The sequence below is a fragment of the Salvelinus alpinus genome, chromosome 4 (genome assembly GCF_045679555.1).
Source record: "Salvelinus alpinus chromosome 4, SLU_Salpinus.1, whole genome shotgun sequence".
NCBI classification, from domain to species: Eukaryota; Metazoa; Chordata; class Actinopteri; order Salmoniformes; family Salmonidae; genus Salvelinus; species Salvelinus alpinus.
This window is the reverse complement of record NC_092089.1, coordinates 18,185,032-18,202,662: the sequence shown is the minus strand read 5'-3', so window position 1 is coordinate 18,202,662 and position 17,631 is coordinate 18,185,032. Positions and strand designations below refer to the sequence as shown.

Here is a 17,631-nt window from a genome sequence, read left to right as displayed (position 1 = left end):
ACATGTTATCCTACCCCAGAACAGCCACATGTTATCCTACCCCAGATCCATACTGTATAGCTGAATGGGCAGGGCAGAGCTCCAAGACCTGGCCGACTGCCTGCCTGTCCCCAGGCCTCCCAGCTCTGGCCAGCAGCCTCTAAACCCTCATCGCCCCCCTAGCCCTCTCCAAACCTCCTCTCTCCCCCAGCCCACCTCTCTCTAACTGTCCTCATTCGTCTCCTCATCGCCCCCCTAGCCCTGGCCAGTTGCATCTCCCTTCCCCTCCTCTTTCTCCCCCCTTCCGTCTCCAGCCCTCCTCGGGTTTCTCCAGCACATTACACCTCCATTAATGAGATGGATGCATGTCTCTAGCTGAGTTATTCCAGCGGGGGGGAGAATCTATCAGAGGTAATTGTGGGTAATGATCACGTTGGGGTGACATCCACCTCCTGTAGCCGTGGTGACGGATGGTGTCCCTATACAACACACATCCGTCTTCCACACACCACGGTCGTCATTTAACAGGAATAGGATTAATTTTCACAGGGGATAGATATGTATGAAGGGATTAAGCTGGAAATGGTAGATGAGAGAAAGTCAAATGTTAAGAGATTTTCACTTCTTTGTGACATTTGTATTTTTCTTCCCCTCACTTGGTATTCTTGCAGAGGATGGATTTGAGTGGTGGACGGTTATGTAGGAATAACATGTTATTTTGATGGTCGGTTTGCCAACGGAAGGAGGGAGGGACAGAGGAGGGGGAGGAGGGAGGGACAGAGGAGGGGGCAGCTGGGAGGAGGGAGGGACAGAGATGGGGCAGCTGGGAGGAGGGAGGGACAGAGGAGGGGCAGCCGGGAGGGACAGAGGAGGGGCAGCTGGGAGGAGGGAGGGACAGAGATGGGGCAGCTGGGAGGAGGGAGGGACAGAGGAGGGGGAGGAGGGAGGGACAGAGATGGGGCAGCTGGGAGGAGGGAGGGACAGAGGAGGGACAGAGGAGGGGGAGGAGGGAGGGACAGAGATGGGGCAGCTGGGAGGAGGGAGGGACAGGGGAGGAGGGAGGGGCAGCCGGGAGGAGGGAGGGACAGAGGAGGGGGAGGAGGGAGGGACAGGGGAGGGGGAGGAGGGAGGGACAGGGGCACTTTTTATGTAACCTGTATTTAACTAGGCAAGTCAGTTAATATTAAGAACAAATTCTTATTTACAATGACAGCCTACCGGGGAACAGTGGGTTAACTGCCAAGGTTTATACCTTGTCAGCTCAGGGATTCGATCCAGCAACCTTTCGGTTACTGGCCCAACGCTCTAACCACTAGGCTGCCTGCCTCCCCTGAGCTGAGCATTCAGGGTATTAGTTCAAGGATAACACCATTTTTCCCCCATATGACCTAAATGATTTGCTACCAGTTGGCGATCGTGACACATCGCTCCAAGAAACACTGACTATGTTTCACACCACAGAGTGAGGGAGGGATACGAGGAATAGAACCAGCCTGTTCAAATGTTAGGAGAATATTACAGGGGTCTATAACGTTGTCTACAGGGGAGACTCTTTACTATCGAGAGAGGGTAAGGTGGAGATATTACCATATTGCTTAAGCTCATTCTCTCAGATCCACCCCAGTGTCTCTCAGGGATAGGGGTTGTTTCTGGACAGGGTCATAGAGAACAGACCTGAGGGGTATAGTACAAAGAATAATCAATTATTTAGCCAGCTAACTTTGATAAACAACCAGAAATATCTATTGTTTTTCTGTTTCATTAAGAAAGCTAAACTTCGATATGTGTTTTTGGTTGTTGGGTAAATTTAGACCATGCCCATTTTCAAGCATATCTTTCTAAAAACAAATTAGGGAAGTTAGCTGGCTAACAACTCATTGATCGTGCTTAGTAGTATACCTGTCTGGACCTAACACGATCTCCACTGGTCACCACTGGAGACATATTAAAGATGCTTCAATGATGGACCTCGACCTTGCTCTTCTCCAGAGCTGTAACCATGACAACCCGGATCCAACTGTCTTACATTAAATGTCTGTCTGTGGTAGTGACCTAAATGGCACCCTAATCCCTATATAGTGCGCTAGGATTCCCTATATAGTGCGCTAGGATACCCTATATAGTGCGCTAGGATTCCCTATATAGTGCGCTAGGATTCCCTATATAGTGCGCTAGGATTCCCTATATAGTGCGCTAGGATACCCTATATAGTGCGCTAGGATTCCCTATATAGTGCGCTAGGATTCCCTAAATAGTGCGCTAGGGTGCCATTAGGGACTGAATCTGAGTAGCCTATCCAAGCGATGGATCCAGAGTTCAGTGATTGACTCTTCTTCCTCTTCTTCCTCCAGATAGTGAAGCTGGCAGTGTACGGGATGCTGCCTAGGAACCTCTCCAGAAGGACCATGATGCAACGGCTACACCTCTTCCCTGAAGATGTAAGACTTGTCTTTTAAGACTTTGACATATAATATGTGTGAAAATGAAATGAGAAGTTTTATTAAAAAGAATGACGCCACACACGACACCTCTTCCCGGAAGGTAAAATGACTGCTCTTTATTCCCCTGTTGTGGACTGAATATGTCTGACATGTTGATTTGATTGATTTTGTTGAATCATTTTAAATGCTGACATATTCAGCCAAGAACAAGCAGAACAGACATAGAAATATCAGCGATAACACAAGTCTGACTTGTTTCCAATTAACACAAGTCTGACTTGTTTCCAATTAGCACAAGTCTGACTTGTTTCCAATTAACACAAGTCTGACTTGTTTCCAATTAACACAAGTCTGACTTGTTTCCAATTAACACAAGTCTGACTTATTAATTTCCAATTAACACAAGTCTGACTTGTTTCCATTGTGGTAACGTATTTAGATAAGTCTAGTCTGACTCTAGCTTCTCTGCAATTATACGGTATATAAATATAAAAGTCTTATTTTCCCTTGACTTCCCACACCTCTTTCTAACCCAGGTGTGATTTCCCTCTCTGAAAAGTGAAGACACCTACAAACCTGACTGTTCCTGTCCCTGGCTAGAGCCTAGGTGCCATACAGATCCATGACTATGTTGTATGTAATTGTATGGCAGGATCTTCCTGAGGACATCCTTCTGAACCTGACAGAGGAGCTGCCTCAGCCCAGAGAGATCCCTCGCAGACTGAATGAGTACAGCCAGGAGGAACGAGAAGCCTTCCCCACTCTATGGACCCCGTGAGTCCCTTCTTCTCCCGGTCTTCCTCCATGGACGCATACATGCGATAATACACACACACACACACACACACACACACACACACACACACACACACACACACACACACACACACACACACACACACACACACACACCCTCTCTCTCACATCTTCACACACACACACCATCCTTAATCACACCTACATATCCTCACACACACACACAGCTCTCTCTACCCACACACACACAGCTCTCTCTACCCCGGCCTGCGCTGAATCTCTAGCTCATTTAGAACAGCCTGGTTTATAGAGGAGCAGACACATTTAGAACAGCCTGGTTTATAGTGGAACAGCCTGGTTTATAGTGGAACAGCCTGGTTTATAGAGGAACCGCCTGGTTTATAGAGGAACCGCCTGGTTTGTAGAGGAACAGCCTGGTTTATAGAGGACCCGCCTGGTTTGTAGAGGAACAGCCTGGTTTATAGAGGAACCGCCTGGTTTATAGAGGAACAGCCTGGTTTATAGAGGAACAGCCTGGTTTATAGAGGAGCAGACACATTTAGAACAGCCTGGTTTATAGAGGAACAGCCTGGTTTATAGAGGAACAGCCTGGTTTATAGAGGAACAGCCTGGTTTATAGAGGACCACCTGGTTTATAGAGGAACCGCCTGGTTTATAGAGGAACCGCCTGGTTTATAGAGGAACAGCCTGGTTTATAGAGGGACAGACACATTTAGAACAGCCTGGTTTATAGAGGAACAGACACATTTAGAACAGCCTGGTTTATAGAGGAACAGACTGGTTTATAGAGGAACAGACATTTAGAACAGCCTGGTTTATAGAGGAACAGACATTTAGAACAGCCTGGTTTATAGAGGAACAGACACATTTAGAACAGCCTGGTTTATAGAGGAACACACATTTAGAACAGACTGGTTTATAGAGGAACAGACATTTAGAACAGCCTGGTTTATAGAGGAACAGCCTGGTTTATAGAGGAACAGACACATTTAGAACAGCCTGGTTTATAGAGGAACAGACACATTTAGAACAGCCTGGTTTATAGAGAAACAGACACATTTAGAACAGACTGGTTTATAGAGAAACAGCCTGGTTTATAGAGGCACAGCCTGGTTTATAGAGGAACAGACACATTTAGAACAGCCTGGTTTATAGAGGAACAGCCTGGTTTATAGAGGCACAGCCTGGTTTATAGAGGAACAGCCTGGTTTATAGAGAAACAGACACATTTAGAACAGCCTGGTTTATAGTGGAACAGCCTAGTTTATAGAGGAACAGACACATTTAGAACAGCCTGGTTTATAGAGGAACAGACACATTTAGAACAGCCTGGTTTATAGAGGAACAGCCTGGTTTATAGAGGCACAGCCTGGTTTATAGAGGAACAGCCTGGTTTATAGAGAAACAGACACATTTAGAACAGCCTGGTTTATAGTGGAACAGCCTAGTTTATAGAGGAACAGACACATTTAGAACAGCCTGGTTTATAGAGGAACAGACACATTTAGAACAGACTGGTTTATAGGGGAACAGACACATTTAGAGCAGCATGGTTTATAGGGGAACAGACACATTTAGAACAGCCTGGTTTATAGGGGAACAGACACATTTAGAACAGCCTGGTTTATAGAGGAACAGCCTGGTTTTTATAGAGGAACAGACTGGTTTATAGTGAAACATACTGGTTTATAGAGGAACAGACTGATTTATAGGGGAATAGACTGGTTTATAGGGGAACAGACTGGTTTATAGGGGAACAGACTGGTTTATAGTGAAACAGACTGGTTTATAGAGGAACAGACTGGTTTATAGGGGAACAGACTGGTTTATAGGGGAACAGACTGGTTTATAGGGGAACATACTGGTTTATAGGGGAACATACTGGTTTATAGGGGAACAGACTGGTTTATAGGGGAACAGACTGGTTTATAGGGGAACAGACTGGTTTATAGTGAAACATACTGGTTTATAGGGGAACAGACTGGTTTATAGTGGAACAGACTGGTTTATAGTGGAACAGACTGGTTTATAGTGAAACAGACTGGTTTATAGTGAAACAGACTGGTTTATAGTGAAACAGACTGGTTTATAGAGGAACAGACTGGTTTATAGAGGAACAGACTGGTTTATAGAGGAACAGACTGGTTTATAGGGGAACAGACTGGTTTATAGAGGAACAGACTGGTTTATAGAGGAACAGACTGGTTTATAGTGGAACAGACTGGTTTATAGTGGAACAGACTGGTTTATAGTGGAACAGACTGGTTTATAGAGGAACAGACTGGTTTATAGTGGAACAGACTGGTTTATAGAGGAACAGACACATACCATAGTTCCATTACAGGCTGCTCTGTTCCTTCGTCCATGGCACTGATCCATTGTTGCTCAGTCCTCAGCCTGCTATTCATATCAGCCGGGACACAGTTAAATGCCTTATGATTCTGCTCGGCCAAATCTTTAAGCATTTTATGACCTAAATGTTACGCTAGCTTTAGCTTACCACAAACATTCAAATAACTAGTAGAAACCCAAAATAAGTATTTAGTGAAGAACGGGATAAAACCTTTTTGTGTGTGTTCGTGTGAAACCTACTTCTGTTATTGCCGGTAAGTAAGAATGGAAACAGTATAGCACCGTCTTCCTGTGGTCTTTACTGATGTGAGAAACGGGTTCTTGTTACCGGGCCGACAAATGATTCCATTATGAGCACGGCATGTTGAAACGTGATCGGTCACGTTCCTATAGAGTTAAGTTAGTGGATGGCTCAATGAGGGGAAATGGTGGTCTGGGCCAGGGACTGACCTCTCATTAAAACACATACACACAACCGATGCTGAAACTGCTGATTGCAATCGAAAGCAAATACTGTAGAGCGGTCGGGGCGGGTAGAGCAACCGGGTAGCGGTCGGGGCGGGTGGAGCGTACGGGGCGGGTGGAGCGTACGGGGCGGGTGGAGCGTACGGGGCGGGTGGAGCGTACGGGGCGGGTGGCGCGTACGGGGCGGGTGGAGCGTACGGGGCGGGTGGAGCGTACGGGGCGGGTGGAGCAACCGGGTAGTGGTCGGGGCGGGTGGAGCGTACGGGGCGGGTGGAGCGTACGGGGCGGGTGGAGCGTACGGGGCGGTTGGAGCGTACGGGGCGGGTGGAGCGTACGGGGCGGGTGGAGAGGTCGGGGCGGGTAGAGCAACCGGGTAGTGGTCGGGGCGGGTGGAGCGTACGGGGCGGGTGGAGAGGTCGGGGCGGGTGGAGCGTACGGGGCGGGTGGAGCGTACGGGGCGGGTGGAGCGTACGGGGCGGGTGGAGCGGGTGGCTGAAGACTCAAGATGGAACCCCGTTGGAGTTGTTGATGTTTCTCTCAAGACTGACTGTGAACCTCCTTTTTTCAAACTCTGACACCCCACGTGTGTTAATACCCTTAAGATCTTTCCTTTTAAAGTCCTATTGAAATACTAGAGAAGTACTCTGTCATGGAATTCATGCTAACTTTTACAGAGCACTATGTTTATATGGGTTCTCTCTCTAATAACCACAGCAGTGATTGGTCAGGACGACCCTACGGAGCGTGTCCATTAAAACATACCATACAGGAAGTAGACACTGACGTGATAATGAGACGGCCAGAACAGCCGCTACATTACTTCCTGTCTGTAATTAAAGGAAATGGGAGTTTTCAATCTGACAGAAAACCGTGACATTCCAGAATTACGTGACATAATTCATGTAGTGTAATGTTTGTCCTACCGGGGGGGGAGGAGGCTTCTGCTACTGAGGTTTAGGGGAAATCTACCGGGGGGGGGAGAAGGCTTCTGTAATGTTTGGCCAACCGGGGGGGGGGGGGGGGAGAAGGCTTCTGTAATGTTTGGCCAACCGGGGGGGGGAGAAGGCTTCTGTAATGTTTGGCCAACCGGGGGGGGGGGGGGGAGAAGGCTTCTGTAATGTTTGGCCAACCGGGGGTGGGGGGGAGAAGGCTTCTGTAATGTTTGGCCAACCGGGTGGGGAGGAGGCTTCTGCTACTGAGGTTTAGGGAACATCTGTGTCCGTGTTTGATTCTGATCACGCATACTCAAATGGACTGCAGCTATAACTCACTTGGAATAACACAGAAGTGAGAAATTAAGCTTAACAGTGATTTGATGTAGTGTTTACAGGGTGTTAACTGGTGTGGTGGTTACAGGGCGTTAACTGGTGTAGTGGTTACAGGGTGTTAACTGGTGTAGTGTTTACAGGGAGTTAACTGGTGTAGTGGTTACAGGGAGTTAACTGGTATAGTGTTTACAGGGCGTTAACTGGTGTAGTGGTTACAGGGCGTTTACCGGTGTAGTGGTTACAGGGCGTTAACCGGTGTAGTGGTTACAGGGTGTTAACTGGTGTGGTGGTTACAGGGTGTTAACCGGTGTAGTGGTTACAGGGCGTTAACTGGTGTAGTGGTTACAGGGCGTTAACTAGTGTAGTGGTTACAGGGAGTTAACTAGTGTAGTGGTTACAGGGAGTTAACTGGTGTAGTGGTTACAGGGCGTTAACTAGTGTGGTGGTTACAGGGCGTTAACTGGTGTAGTGGTTACAGGGAGTTAACTGGTGTAGTGGTTACAGGGAGTTAACTGGTGTGGTGGTTACAGGGCGTTAACTGGTGTAGTGGTTACAGGGAGTTAACTGGTGTGGTGGTTACAGGGAGTTAACTGGTGTAGTGGTTACAGGGAGTTAACTGGTGTGGTGGTTACAGGGCGTTAACTGGTGTGGTGGTTACAGGGCGTTAACTGGTGTAGTGGTTACAGGGAGTTAACTGGTGTAGTGGTTACAGGGCGTTAACTGGTGTAGTGGTTACAGGGCGTTAACTGGTGTAGTGGTTACAGGGCGTTAACTGGTGTAGTGGTTACAGGGAGTTAACTGGTGTAGTGGTTACAGGGAGTTAACTGGTGTAGTGGTTACAGGGAGTTAACTGGTGTGGTGGTTACAGGGTGTTAACTGGTGTGGTGGTTACAGGGTGTTAACTGGTGTAGTGGTTACAGGGAGTTAACTGGTGTAGTGGTTACAGGGCGTTAACTGGTGTAGTGTTTACAGGGAGTTAACTGGTGTAGTGGTTACAGGGAGTTAACTGGTGTAGTGGTTACAGGGTGTTAACTGGTGTAGTGGTTACAGGGAGTTAACTGGTGTAGTGGTTACAGGGTGTTAACTGGTGTGGTGGTTACAGGGCGTTAACTGGTGTAGTGGTTACAGGGTGTTAACTGGTGTAGTGTTTACAGGGAGTTAACTGGTGTAGTGCTTACAGGGAGTTAACTGGTATAGTGTTTACAGGGCGTTAACTGGTGTAGTGGTTACAGGGCGTTTACCGGTGTAGTGGTTACAGGGCGTTAACCGGTGTAGTGGTTACAGGGTGTTAACTGGTGTGGTGGTTACAGGGTGTTAACCGGTGTAGTGGTTACAGGGCGTTAACTGGTGTAGTGGTTACAGGGCGTTAACTAGTGTAGTGGTTACAGGGAGTTAACTAGTGTAGTGGTTACAGGGAGTTAACTGGTGTAGTGGTTACAGGGCGTTAACTAGTGTGGTGGTTACAGGGCGTTAACTGGTGTAGTGGTTACAGGGAGTTAACTGGTGTAGTGGTTACAGGGAGTTAACTGGTGTGGTGGTTACAGGGCGTTAACTGGTGTAGTGGTTACAGGGAGTTAACTGGTGTGGTGGTTACAGGGAGTTAACTGGTGTAGTGGTTACAGGGAGTTAACTGGTGTGGTGGTTACAGGGCGTTAACTGGTGTGGTGGTTACAGGGCGTTAACTGGTGTGGTGGTTACAGGGAGTTAACTGGTGTAGTGGTTACAGGGCGTTAACTGGTGTAGTGGTTACAGGGCGTTAACTGGTGTAGTGGTTACAGGGCGTTAACTGGTGTAGTGGTTACAGGGAGTTAACTGGTGTAGTGGTTACAGGGAGTTAACTGGTGTAGTGGTTACAGGGAGTTAACTGGTGTGGTGGTTACAGGGTGTTAACTGGTGTGGTGGTTACAGGGTGTTAACTGGTGTAGTGGTTACAGGGAGTTAACTGGTGTAGTGGTTACAGGGCGTTAACTGGTGTAGTGTTTACAGGGAGTTAACTGGTGTAGTGGTTACAGGGAGTTAACTGGTGTAGTGGTTACAGGGTGTTAACTGGTGTAGTGGTTACAGGGAGTTAACTGGTGTAGTGGTTACAGGGCGTTTACCGGTGTAGTGGTTACAGGGCGTTAACCGGTGTAGTGGTTACAGGGTGTTAACTGGTGTGGTGGTTACAGGGCGTTAACTGGTGTGGTGGTTACAGGGAACTCCCTGTAACCACCACACCAGTTAACTCCCTGTAACCACCACACCAGTTAACGCCCTGTAACCACCACACCAGTTAACTCCCTGTAACCACCACACCAGTTAACTGGTGTGGTGGTTACATGGCGTTAACTGGTGTGGTGGTTACAGGGCGTTAACTGGTGTAGTGGTTACAGGGAGTTAACTGGTGTAGTGGTTACAGGGCGTTAACTGGTGTAGTGGTTACAGGGCGTTAACTGGTGTAGTGGTTACAGGGAGTTAACTGGTGTAGTGGTTACAGGGTGTTAACTGGTGTAGTGGTTACAGGGCGTTAACTGGTGTAGTGGTTACAGGGAGTTAACTGGTGTGGTGGTTACAGGGAGTTAACTGGTGTAGTGGTTACAGGGTGTTAACTGGTGTAGTGGTTACAGGGCGTTAACTGGTGTAGTGGTTACAGGGAGTTAACCGGTGTAGCGGTTACAGGGCGTTAACCGGTGTGGCGGTTACAGGGCGTTAACCGGTGTGGCGGTTACAGGGCGTTAACCGGTGTGGCGGTTACAGGGCGTTAACCGGTGTGGCGGTTACAGGGCGTTAATCGGTGTGGCGGTTACAGGGCGTTAACCGGTGTGGCGGTTACAGGGCGTTAACCGGTGTGGCGGTTACAGGGCGTTAACTAGTGTAGCGGTTACAGGGAGTTAACTAGTGTGGTGGTTACAGGGCGTTAACTGGTGTAGTGGTTACAGGGCGTTAACTGGTGTAGTGGTTACAGGGCGTTAACTGGTGTAGTGGTTACAGGGCGTTAACTGGTGTAGTGGTTACAGGGCGTTAACTGGTGTAGTGGTTACAGGGCGTTAACTGGTGTAGTGGTTACAGGGAGTTAACTGGTGTAGTGGTTACAGGGAGTTAACTGGTGTAGTGGTTACAGGGCGTTAACTGGTGTAGTGGTTACAGGGAGTTAACTGGTGTAGTGGTTACAGGGCGTTAACTGGTGTAGTGGTTACAGGGAGTTAACTGGTGTAGTGGTTACAGGGAGTTAACTGGTGTAGTGGTTACAGGGAGTTAACTGGTGTGGTGGTTACAGGGTGTTAACTGGTGTGGTGGTTACAGGGTGTTAACTGGTGTAGTGGTTACAGGGAGTTAACTGGTGTAGTGGTTACAGGGCGTTAACTGGTGTAGTGTTTACAGGGAGTTAACTGGTGTAGTGGTTACAGGGAGTTAACTGGTGTAGTGGTTACAGGGTGTTAACTGGTGTAGTGGTTACAGGGAGTTAACTGGTGTGGTGGTTACAGGGAGTTACTCCCTGTAACCACCACACCAGTTAACTCCCTGTAACCACCACACCAGTTAACGCCCTGTAACCACCACACCAGTTAACTCCCTGTAACCACCACACCAGTTAACTGGTGTGGTGGTTACATGGCGTTAACTGGTGTGGTGGTTACAGGGCGTTAACTGGTGTAGTGGTTACAGGGTGTTAACTGGTGTAGTGGTTACAGGGCGTTAACTGGTGTAGTGGTTACAGGGAGTTAACTGGTGTGGTGGTTACAGGGAGTTAACTGGTGTGGTGGTTACAGGGTGTTAACTGGTGTGGTGGTTACAGGGCGTTAACTGGTGTGGTGGTTACAGGGAGTTAACTGGTGTGGTGGTTACATGGCGTTAACTGGTGTGGTGGTTACAGGGCGTTAACTGGTGTAGTGGTTACAGGGAGTTAACTGGTGTAGTGGTTACAGGGCGTTAACTGGTGTAGTGGTTACAGGGCGTTAACTGGTGTAGTGGTTACAGGGAGTTAACTGGTGTAGTGGTTACAGGGTGTTAACTGGTGTAGTGGTTACAGGGCGTTAACTGGTGTAGTGGTTACAGGGAGTTAACCGGTGTAGCGGTTACAGGGCGTTAACCGGTGTGGCGGTTACAGGGCGTTAACCGGTGTGGCGGTTACAGGGCGTTAACCGGTGTGGCGGTTACAGGGCGTTAATCGGTGTGGCGGTTACAGGGCGTTAACCGGTGTGGCGGTTACAGGGCGTTAACTGGTGTAGCGGTTACAGGGAGTTAACTAGTGTGGTGGTTACAGGGCGTTAACTGGTGTAGTGGTTACAGGGCGTTAACTGGTGTAGTGGTTACAGGGCGTTAACTGGTGTAGTGGTTACAGGGCGTTAACTGGTGTAGTGGTTACAGGGCGTTAACTGGTGTAGTGGTTACAGGGCGTTAACTGGTGTAGTGGTTACAGGGCGTTAACTGGTGTAGTGGTTACAGGGCGTTAACTGGTGTAGTGGTTACAGGGCGTTAACTGGTGTAGTGGTTACAGGGCGTTAACTGGTGTAGTGGTTACAGGGCGTTAACCGGTGTAGTGGTTACAGGGCGTTAACCGGTGTAGTGGTTACAGGGAGTTAACTGGTGTAGTGGTTACAGGGCGTTAACCGGTGTGGTGGTTACAGGGCGTTAACCGGTGTGGCGGTTACAGGGTGTTAACTAGTGTAGTGGTTACAGGGCGTTAACTGGTGTAGTGGTTACAGGGAGTTAACCGGTGTAGCGGTTACAGGGCGTTAACCGGTGTGGCGGTTACAGGGCGTTAACCGGTGTGGCGGTTACAGGGCGTTAACCGGTGTGGCGGTTACAGGGCGTTAACTGGTGTGGTGGTTACAGGGCGTTAACTGGTGTGGTGGTTACAGGGCGTTAACCGGTGTAGTGGTTACAGGGCGTTAACCGGTGTAGTGGTTACAGGGCGTTAACCGGTGTAGTGGTTACAGGGTGTTAACTGGTGTAGTGGTTACAGGGGGTTAACCGGTGTAGTGGTTACAGGGCGTTAACCGGTGTGGCGGTTACAGGGCGTTAACCGGTGTAGTGGTTACAGGGTGTTAACTGGTGTAGTGGTTACAGGGGGTTAACTGGTGTAGTGGTTACAGGGCGTTAACTAGTGTAGTGGTTACAGGGTGTTAACTGGTGTAGTGGTTACAGGGTGTTAACTGGTCTAGTGGTTACAGGGTGTTAACTAGTGTAGTGGTTACAGGGTGTTAACTAGTGTAGTGGTTACAGGGAGTTAACTGGTCTAGTGGTTACAGGGCGTTAACTGGTGTAGTGGTTACAGGGTGTTAACTGGTGTAGTGGTTACAGGGTGTTAACTGGTGTAGTGGTTACAGGGTGTTAACTGGTGTAGTGGTTACAGGGAGTTAACTAGTGTGGTGGTTACAGGGTGTTAACTGGTGTAGTGGTTACAGGGAGTTAACTGGTGTAGTGGTTACAGGGAGTTAACTGGTGTAGTGGTTACAGGGCGTTAACTGGTGTAGTGGTTACAGAGCGTTAACTGGTGTAGTGGTTACAGGGCGTTAACTGGTGTAGTGGTTACAGGGCGTTAACTGGTGTAGTGGTTACAGGGAGTTAACTGGTGTAGTGGTTACAGGGAGTTAACTAGTGTAGTGGTTACAGGGCGTTAACTGGTGTAGTGGTTACAGGGAGTTAACTGGTGTAGTGGTTACAGGGTGTTAACTGGTGTAGTGGTTACAGGGAGTTAACTAGTGTAGTGGTTACAGGGAGTTAACTGGTGTAGTGGTTACAGGGCGTTAACTGGTGTAGTGGTTACAGGGAGTTAACTAGTGTAGTGGTTACAGGGAGTTAACTAGTGTAGTGGTTACAGGGCGTTAACTGGTGTAGTGGTTACAGGGCGTTAACTGGTGTAGTGGTTACAGGGCGTTAACTGGTGTAGTGGTTACAGGGCGTTAACTGGTGTAGTGGTTACAGGGCGTTAACTAGTGTAGTGGTTACAGGGCGTTAACTAGTGTAGTGGTTACAGGGCGTTAACTGGTGTAGTGGTTACAGGGCGTTAACTGGTGTAGTGGTTACAGGGCGTTAACTGGTGTAGTGGTTACAGGGCGTTAACTAGTGTAGTGGTTACAGGGCGTTAACTAGTGTAGTGGTTACAGGGCGTTAACTGGTGTAGTGGTTACAGGGAGTTAACTGGTCTAGTGGTTACAGGGTGTTAACTGGTGTAGTGGTTACAGGGCGTTAACTGGTGTAGTGGTTACAGGGCGTTAACTGGTGTAGTGGTTACAGGGCGTTAACTGGTGTAGTGGTTACAGGGAGTTAACTAGTGTAGTGGTTACAGGGAGTTAACTGGTGTAGTGGTTACAGGGCGTTAACTGGTGTAGTGGTTACAGGGCGTTAACTAGTGTAGTGGTTACAGGGAGTTAACTAGTGTAGTGGTTACAGGGAGTTAACTAGTGTAGTGGTTACAGGGCGTTAACTGGTGTAGTGGTTACAGGGAGTTAACTGGTGTAGTGGTTACAGGGCGTTAACTGGTGTAGTGGTTACAGGGCGTTAACTAGTGTAGTGGTTACAGGGCGTTAACTAGTGTAGTGGTTACAGGGCGTTAACTGGTGTAGTGGTTACAGGGAGTTAACTGGTCTAGTGGTTACAGGGTGTTAACTGGTGTAGTGGTTACAGGGCGTTAACTGGTGTAGTGGTTACAGGGCGTTAACTGGTGTAGTGGTTACAGGGCGTTAACTGGTGTAGTGGTTACAGGGAGTTAACTGGTGTAGTGGTTACAGGGAGTTAACTGGTGTAGTGGTTACAGGGCGTTAACTGGTGTAGTGGTTACAGGGAGTTAACTGGTGTAGTGGTTACAGGGAGTTAACTGGTGTAGTGGTTACAGGGAGTTAACTGGTGTAGTGGTTACAGGGAGTTAACTGGTGTAGTGGTTACAGGGAGTTAACTGGTATAGTGGTTACAGGGAGTTAACTGGTGTAGTGGTTACAGGGCGTTAACTGGTGTAGTGGTTACAGGGAGTTAACTGGTATAGTGGTTACAGGGCGTTAACTGGTATAGTGGTTACAGGGAGTTAACTGGTGTAGTGGTTACAGGGAGTTAACTGGTGTAGTGGTTACAGGGAGTTAACTGGTATAGTGGTTACAGGGAGTTAACTGGTGTAGTGGTTACAGGGCGTTAACTGGTGTAGTGGTTACAGGGAGTTAACTGGTATAGTGGTTACAGGGCGTTAACTGGTGTAGTGGTTACAGGGAGTTAACTGGTGTAGTGGTTACAGGGAGTTAACTGGTGTAGTGGTTACAGGGAGTTAACTGGTGTAGTGGTTACAGGGTGTTAACTGGTGTAGTGGTTACAGGGAGTTAACCGGTGTCGTGGTTACAGGGTGTTAACTGGTGTAGTGGTTACAGGGAGTTAACAGGAGGAGACTGAGAACTGAGTCGGTGGTGTCTGTGTGTGAGAATAGAGGAGTGTTCGGCCGCCAGCACTGAGGAGAGAAATCACTCTTCTAGTTGGTTTCCACAGCAGGAGAGGAGAATAGAACTATCAAAATAACGACTACTGTACTTAGTCCTAGTTCTATAGCTAGGATAGCATCATGTTGTTGATCTAGTTCTATAGCTAGGATAGCATCATGCTGTTGATATCCTATAGCGAGGATAGCATCATGTTGTTGATCTAGTTCTATAGCTAGGATAGCATCATGTTGTCGATGTTCTATAGCTAGGATAGCATCATGTTGTTGATCTAGTTCTATAGCTAGGATAGCATCATGTTGTTGATGTTCTATAGCTAGGATAGCATCATGTTGTCGATGTTCTATAGCTAGGATAGCATCATGTTGTTGATCTAGTTCTATAGCTAGGATAGCATCATGTTGTTGATGTTCTATAGCTAGGATAGCATCATGTTGTTGATGTTCTATAGCTAGGATAGCATCATGTTGTTGATGTTCTATAGCTAGGATAGCATCATGTTGTTGATGTTCTATAGCGAGGATAGCATCATGTTGTTGATGTTCTATAGCTAGGATAGCATCATGTTGTTGATGTTCTATAGCTAGGATAGCATCATGCTGTTGATGTTCTATAGCGAGGATAGCATCATGTTGTTGATCTAGTTCTATAGCTAGGATAGCATCATGTTGTTGATGTTCTATAGCGAGGATAGCATCATGTTGTTGATGTTCTATAGCGAGGATAGCATCATGTTGTTGATGTTCTATAGCTAGGATAGCATCATGTTGTTGATGTTCTATAGCTAGGATAGCATCATGTTGTTGATGTTCTATAGCTAGGATAGCATCATGTTGTCGATGTTCTATAGCTAGGATAGCATCATGTTGTTGATCTAGTTCTATAGCTAGGATAGCATCATGTTGTTGATCTAGTTCTATAGCTAGGATAGCATCATGTTGTTGATGTTCTATAGCTAGGATAGCATCATGTTGTTGATGTTCTATAGCTAGGATAGCATCATGTTGTCGATGTTCTATAGCTAGGATAGCATCATGTTGTTGATGTTCTATAGCTAGGATAGCATCATGTTGTTGATGTTCTATAGCTAGGATAGCATCATGTTGTTGATGTTCTATAGCTAGGATAGCATCATGTTGTTGATCTAGTTCTATAGCTAGGATAGCATCATGTTGTTGATGTTCTATAGCTAGGATAGCATCATACTGTTTATGTTCTATAGCTAGGATAGCATCATGTTGTTGATCTAGTTCTATAGCTAGGATAGCATCATGTTGTTGATGTTCTATAGCTAGGATAGCATCATGTTGTTGATCTAGTTCTATAGCTAGGATAGCATCATGTTGTTGATCTAGTTCTATAGCTAGGATAGCATCATGCTGTTGATGTCCTAGTTGCATTTTGTCTCATTGTTATCCCTCTGCAATTGACTGAGATGGATCTACTCTAAACTAAGACAAGCTCTATGATTTGTGGAATCCACTCTGAATAGTGTCTGGTTTTTGCTCAGACATTCTCACTGACTGCCTCTGTGGCTCAGTGTAAACAATCTCTGAATAAATAGTCTGGTTAGATTTGCAAGCCCCTGTAAGCCTAATAGAAATGGGATTGGCATTATCATAAATATGTATTTACCTCATGTAGTCCGTGGCGGGTTGAGACAGCCAGGCCCACTATATTCTCCTCCAGGGGTGATGTATGATGTGTCTCAGTGAGTAGTCCTGCCCCTGATTCAGTGGCACTTTTCCACTTTTGTTAATGTGGTGAGGCACGATGCCCAGCCAAGGCTACGGTGCCAGGCTCAGTCACTGTGAGGGATGGTCTGCCAGCCTCCCTGCCCTGAAACATAGCCTGCTATACTGTGGCCTTCATTTCTAACCCACTGTGAGCTATACTGTAGCTAGGGAGGCTGCCTCACTGTGAAGGATGGCTAGCTAGACTTGCCCTGAACCACAGGCTGCTATACTGTAGCCTCACTGTGAAGGATGGCTAGCTAGACCTGCCCTGAACCACAGGCTGCTATACTGTGGCCTCACTGTGAAGGATGGCTAGCTAGACCTGCCCTGAACCACAGTCTGCTATACTGTAGCCTCACTGTGAAGGATGGCTAGCTTGACCTGCCCTGAACCACAGTCTGCTATACTGTGGCCTCACTGTGAAGGATGGATAGCTAGACCTGCCCTGAACCGCAGTCTGCTATACTGTGGCCTCACTGTGAAGGATGGCTAGTTAGACCTGCCCTGAACCACAGGCTGCTATACTGTGGCCTCACTGTGAGGGATGGCTAGTTAGACCTGCCCTGAATCACAGGCTGCTATACTGTGGCCTCACTGTGAAGGATGGCTAGCTAGACCTGCCCTGAACCACAGGCTGCTATACTGTGGCCTCACTGTGAAGGATGGCTAGTTAGACCTGCCCTGAACCACAGGCTGCTATACTGTAGCGTCACTGTGAAGGATGGCTAGTTAGACCTGCCCTGAACCGCAGGCTGCTATACTGTGGCCTCACTGTGAAGGATGGCTAGTTAGACCTGCCCTGAACCACAGGCTGCTATACTGTAGCCTCACTGTGAAGGATGGATAGCTAGACCTGCCCTGAACCACAGGCTGCTATACTGTAGCCTCACTGTGAAGGATGGATAGCTAGACCTGCCCTGAACCACAGGCTGCTATACTGTGGCCTCACTGTGAAGGATGGATAGCTAGACCTGCCCTGAACCACAGCCTGCTATACTGTAGCCTCACTGTGAAGGATGGCTAGTTAGACCTGCCCTGAACCGCAGGCTGCTATTCTGTAGCCTCACTGTGAAGGATGGATAGCTAGACCTGCCCTGAACCACAGGCTGCTATACTGTGGCCTCACTGTGAAGGATGGCTAGTTAGACCTGCCCTGAACCGCAGGCTGCTATTCTGTAGCCTCACTGTGAAGGATGGATAGTTAGACCTG

At 47.8% G+C, this 17,631-nt stretch overlaps 1 protein-coding gene across 3 annotated transcripts in view; it reads left to right on the top strand.

Moving 5' to 3' along the window:
• Positions 1-17,631, top strand: part of mrpl13 (mitochondrial ribosomal protein L13) — a 33,452-nt gene that overhangs the window by 11,204 nt on the left and 4,617 nt on the right. For 2 of the 3 annotated variants that reach the window (XM_071395786.1, XM_071395788.1), the window contains 2 exons: positions 2,331-2,417; positions 3,073-3,194. In XM_071395786.1, the coding sequence (XP_071251887.1) occupies positions 2,331-2,417; positions 3,073-3,194 (209 nt within the window). Of the gene's footprint in view, positions 1-2,330; positions 2,418-3,072; positions 3,199-17,631 lie in introns of those variants that run through there. The other variant, XM_071395787.1, reaches the window with a different exon arrangement.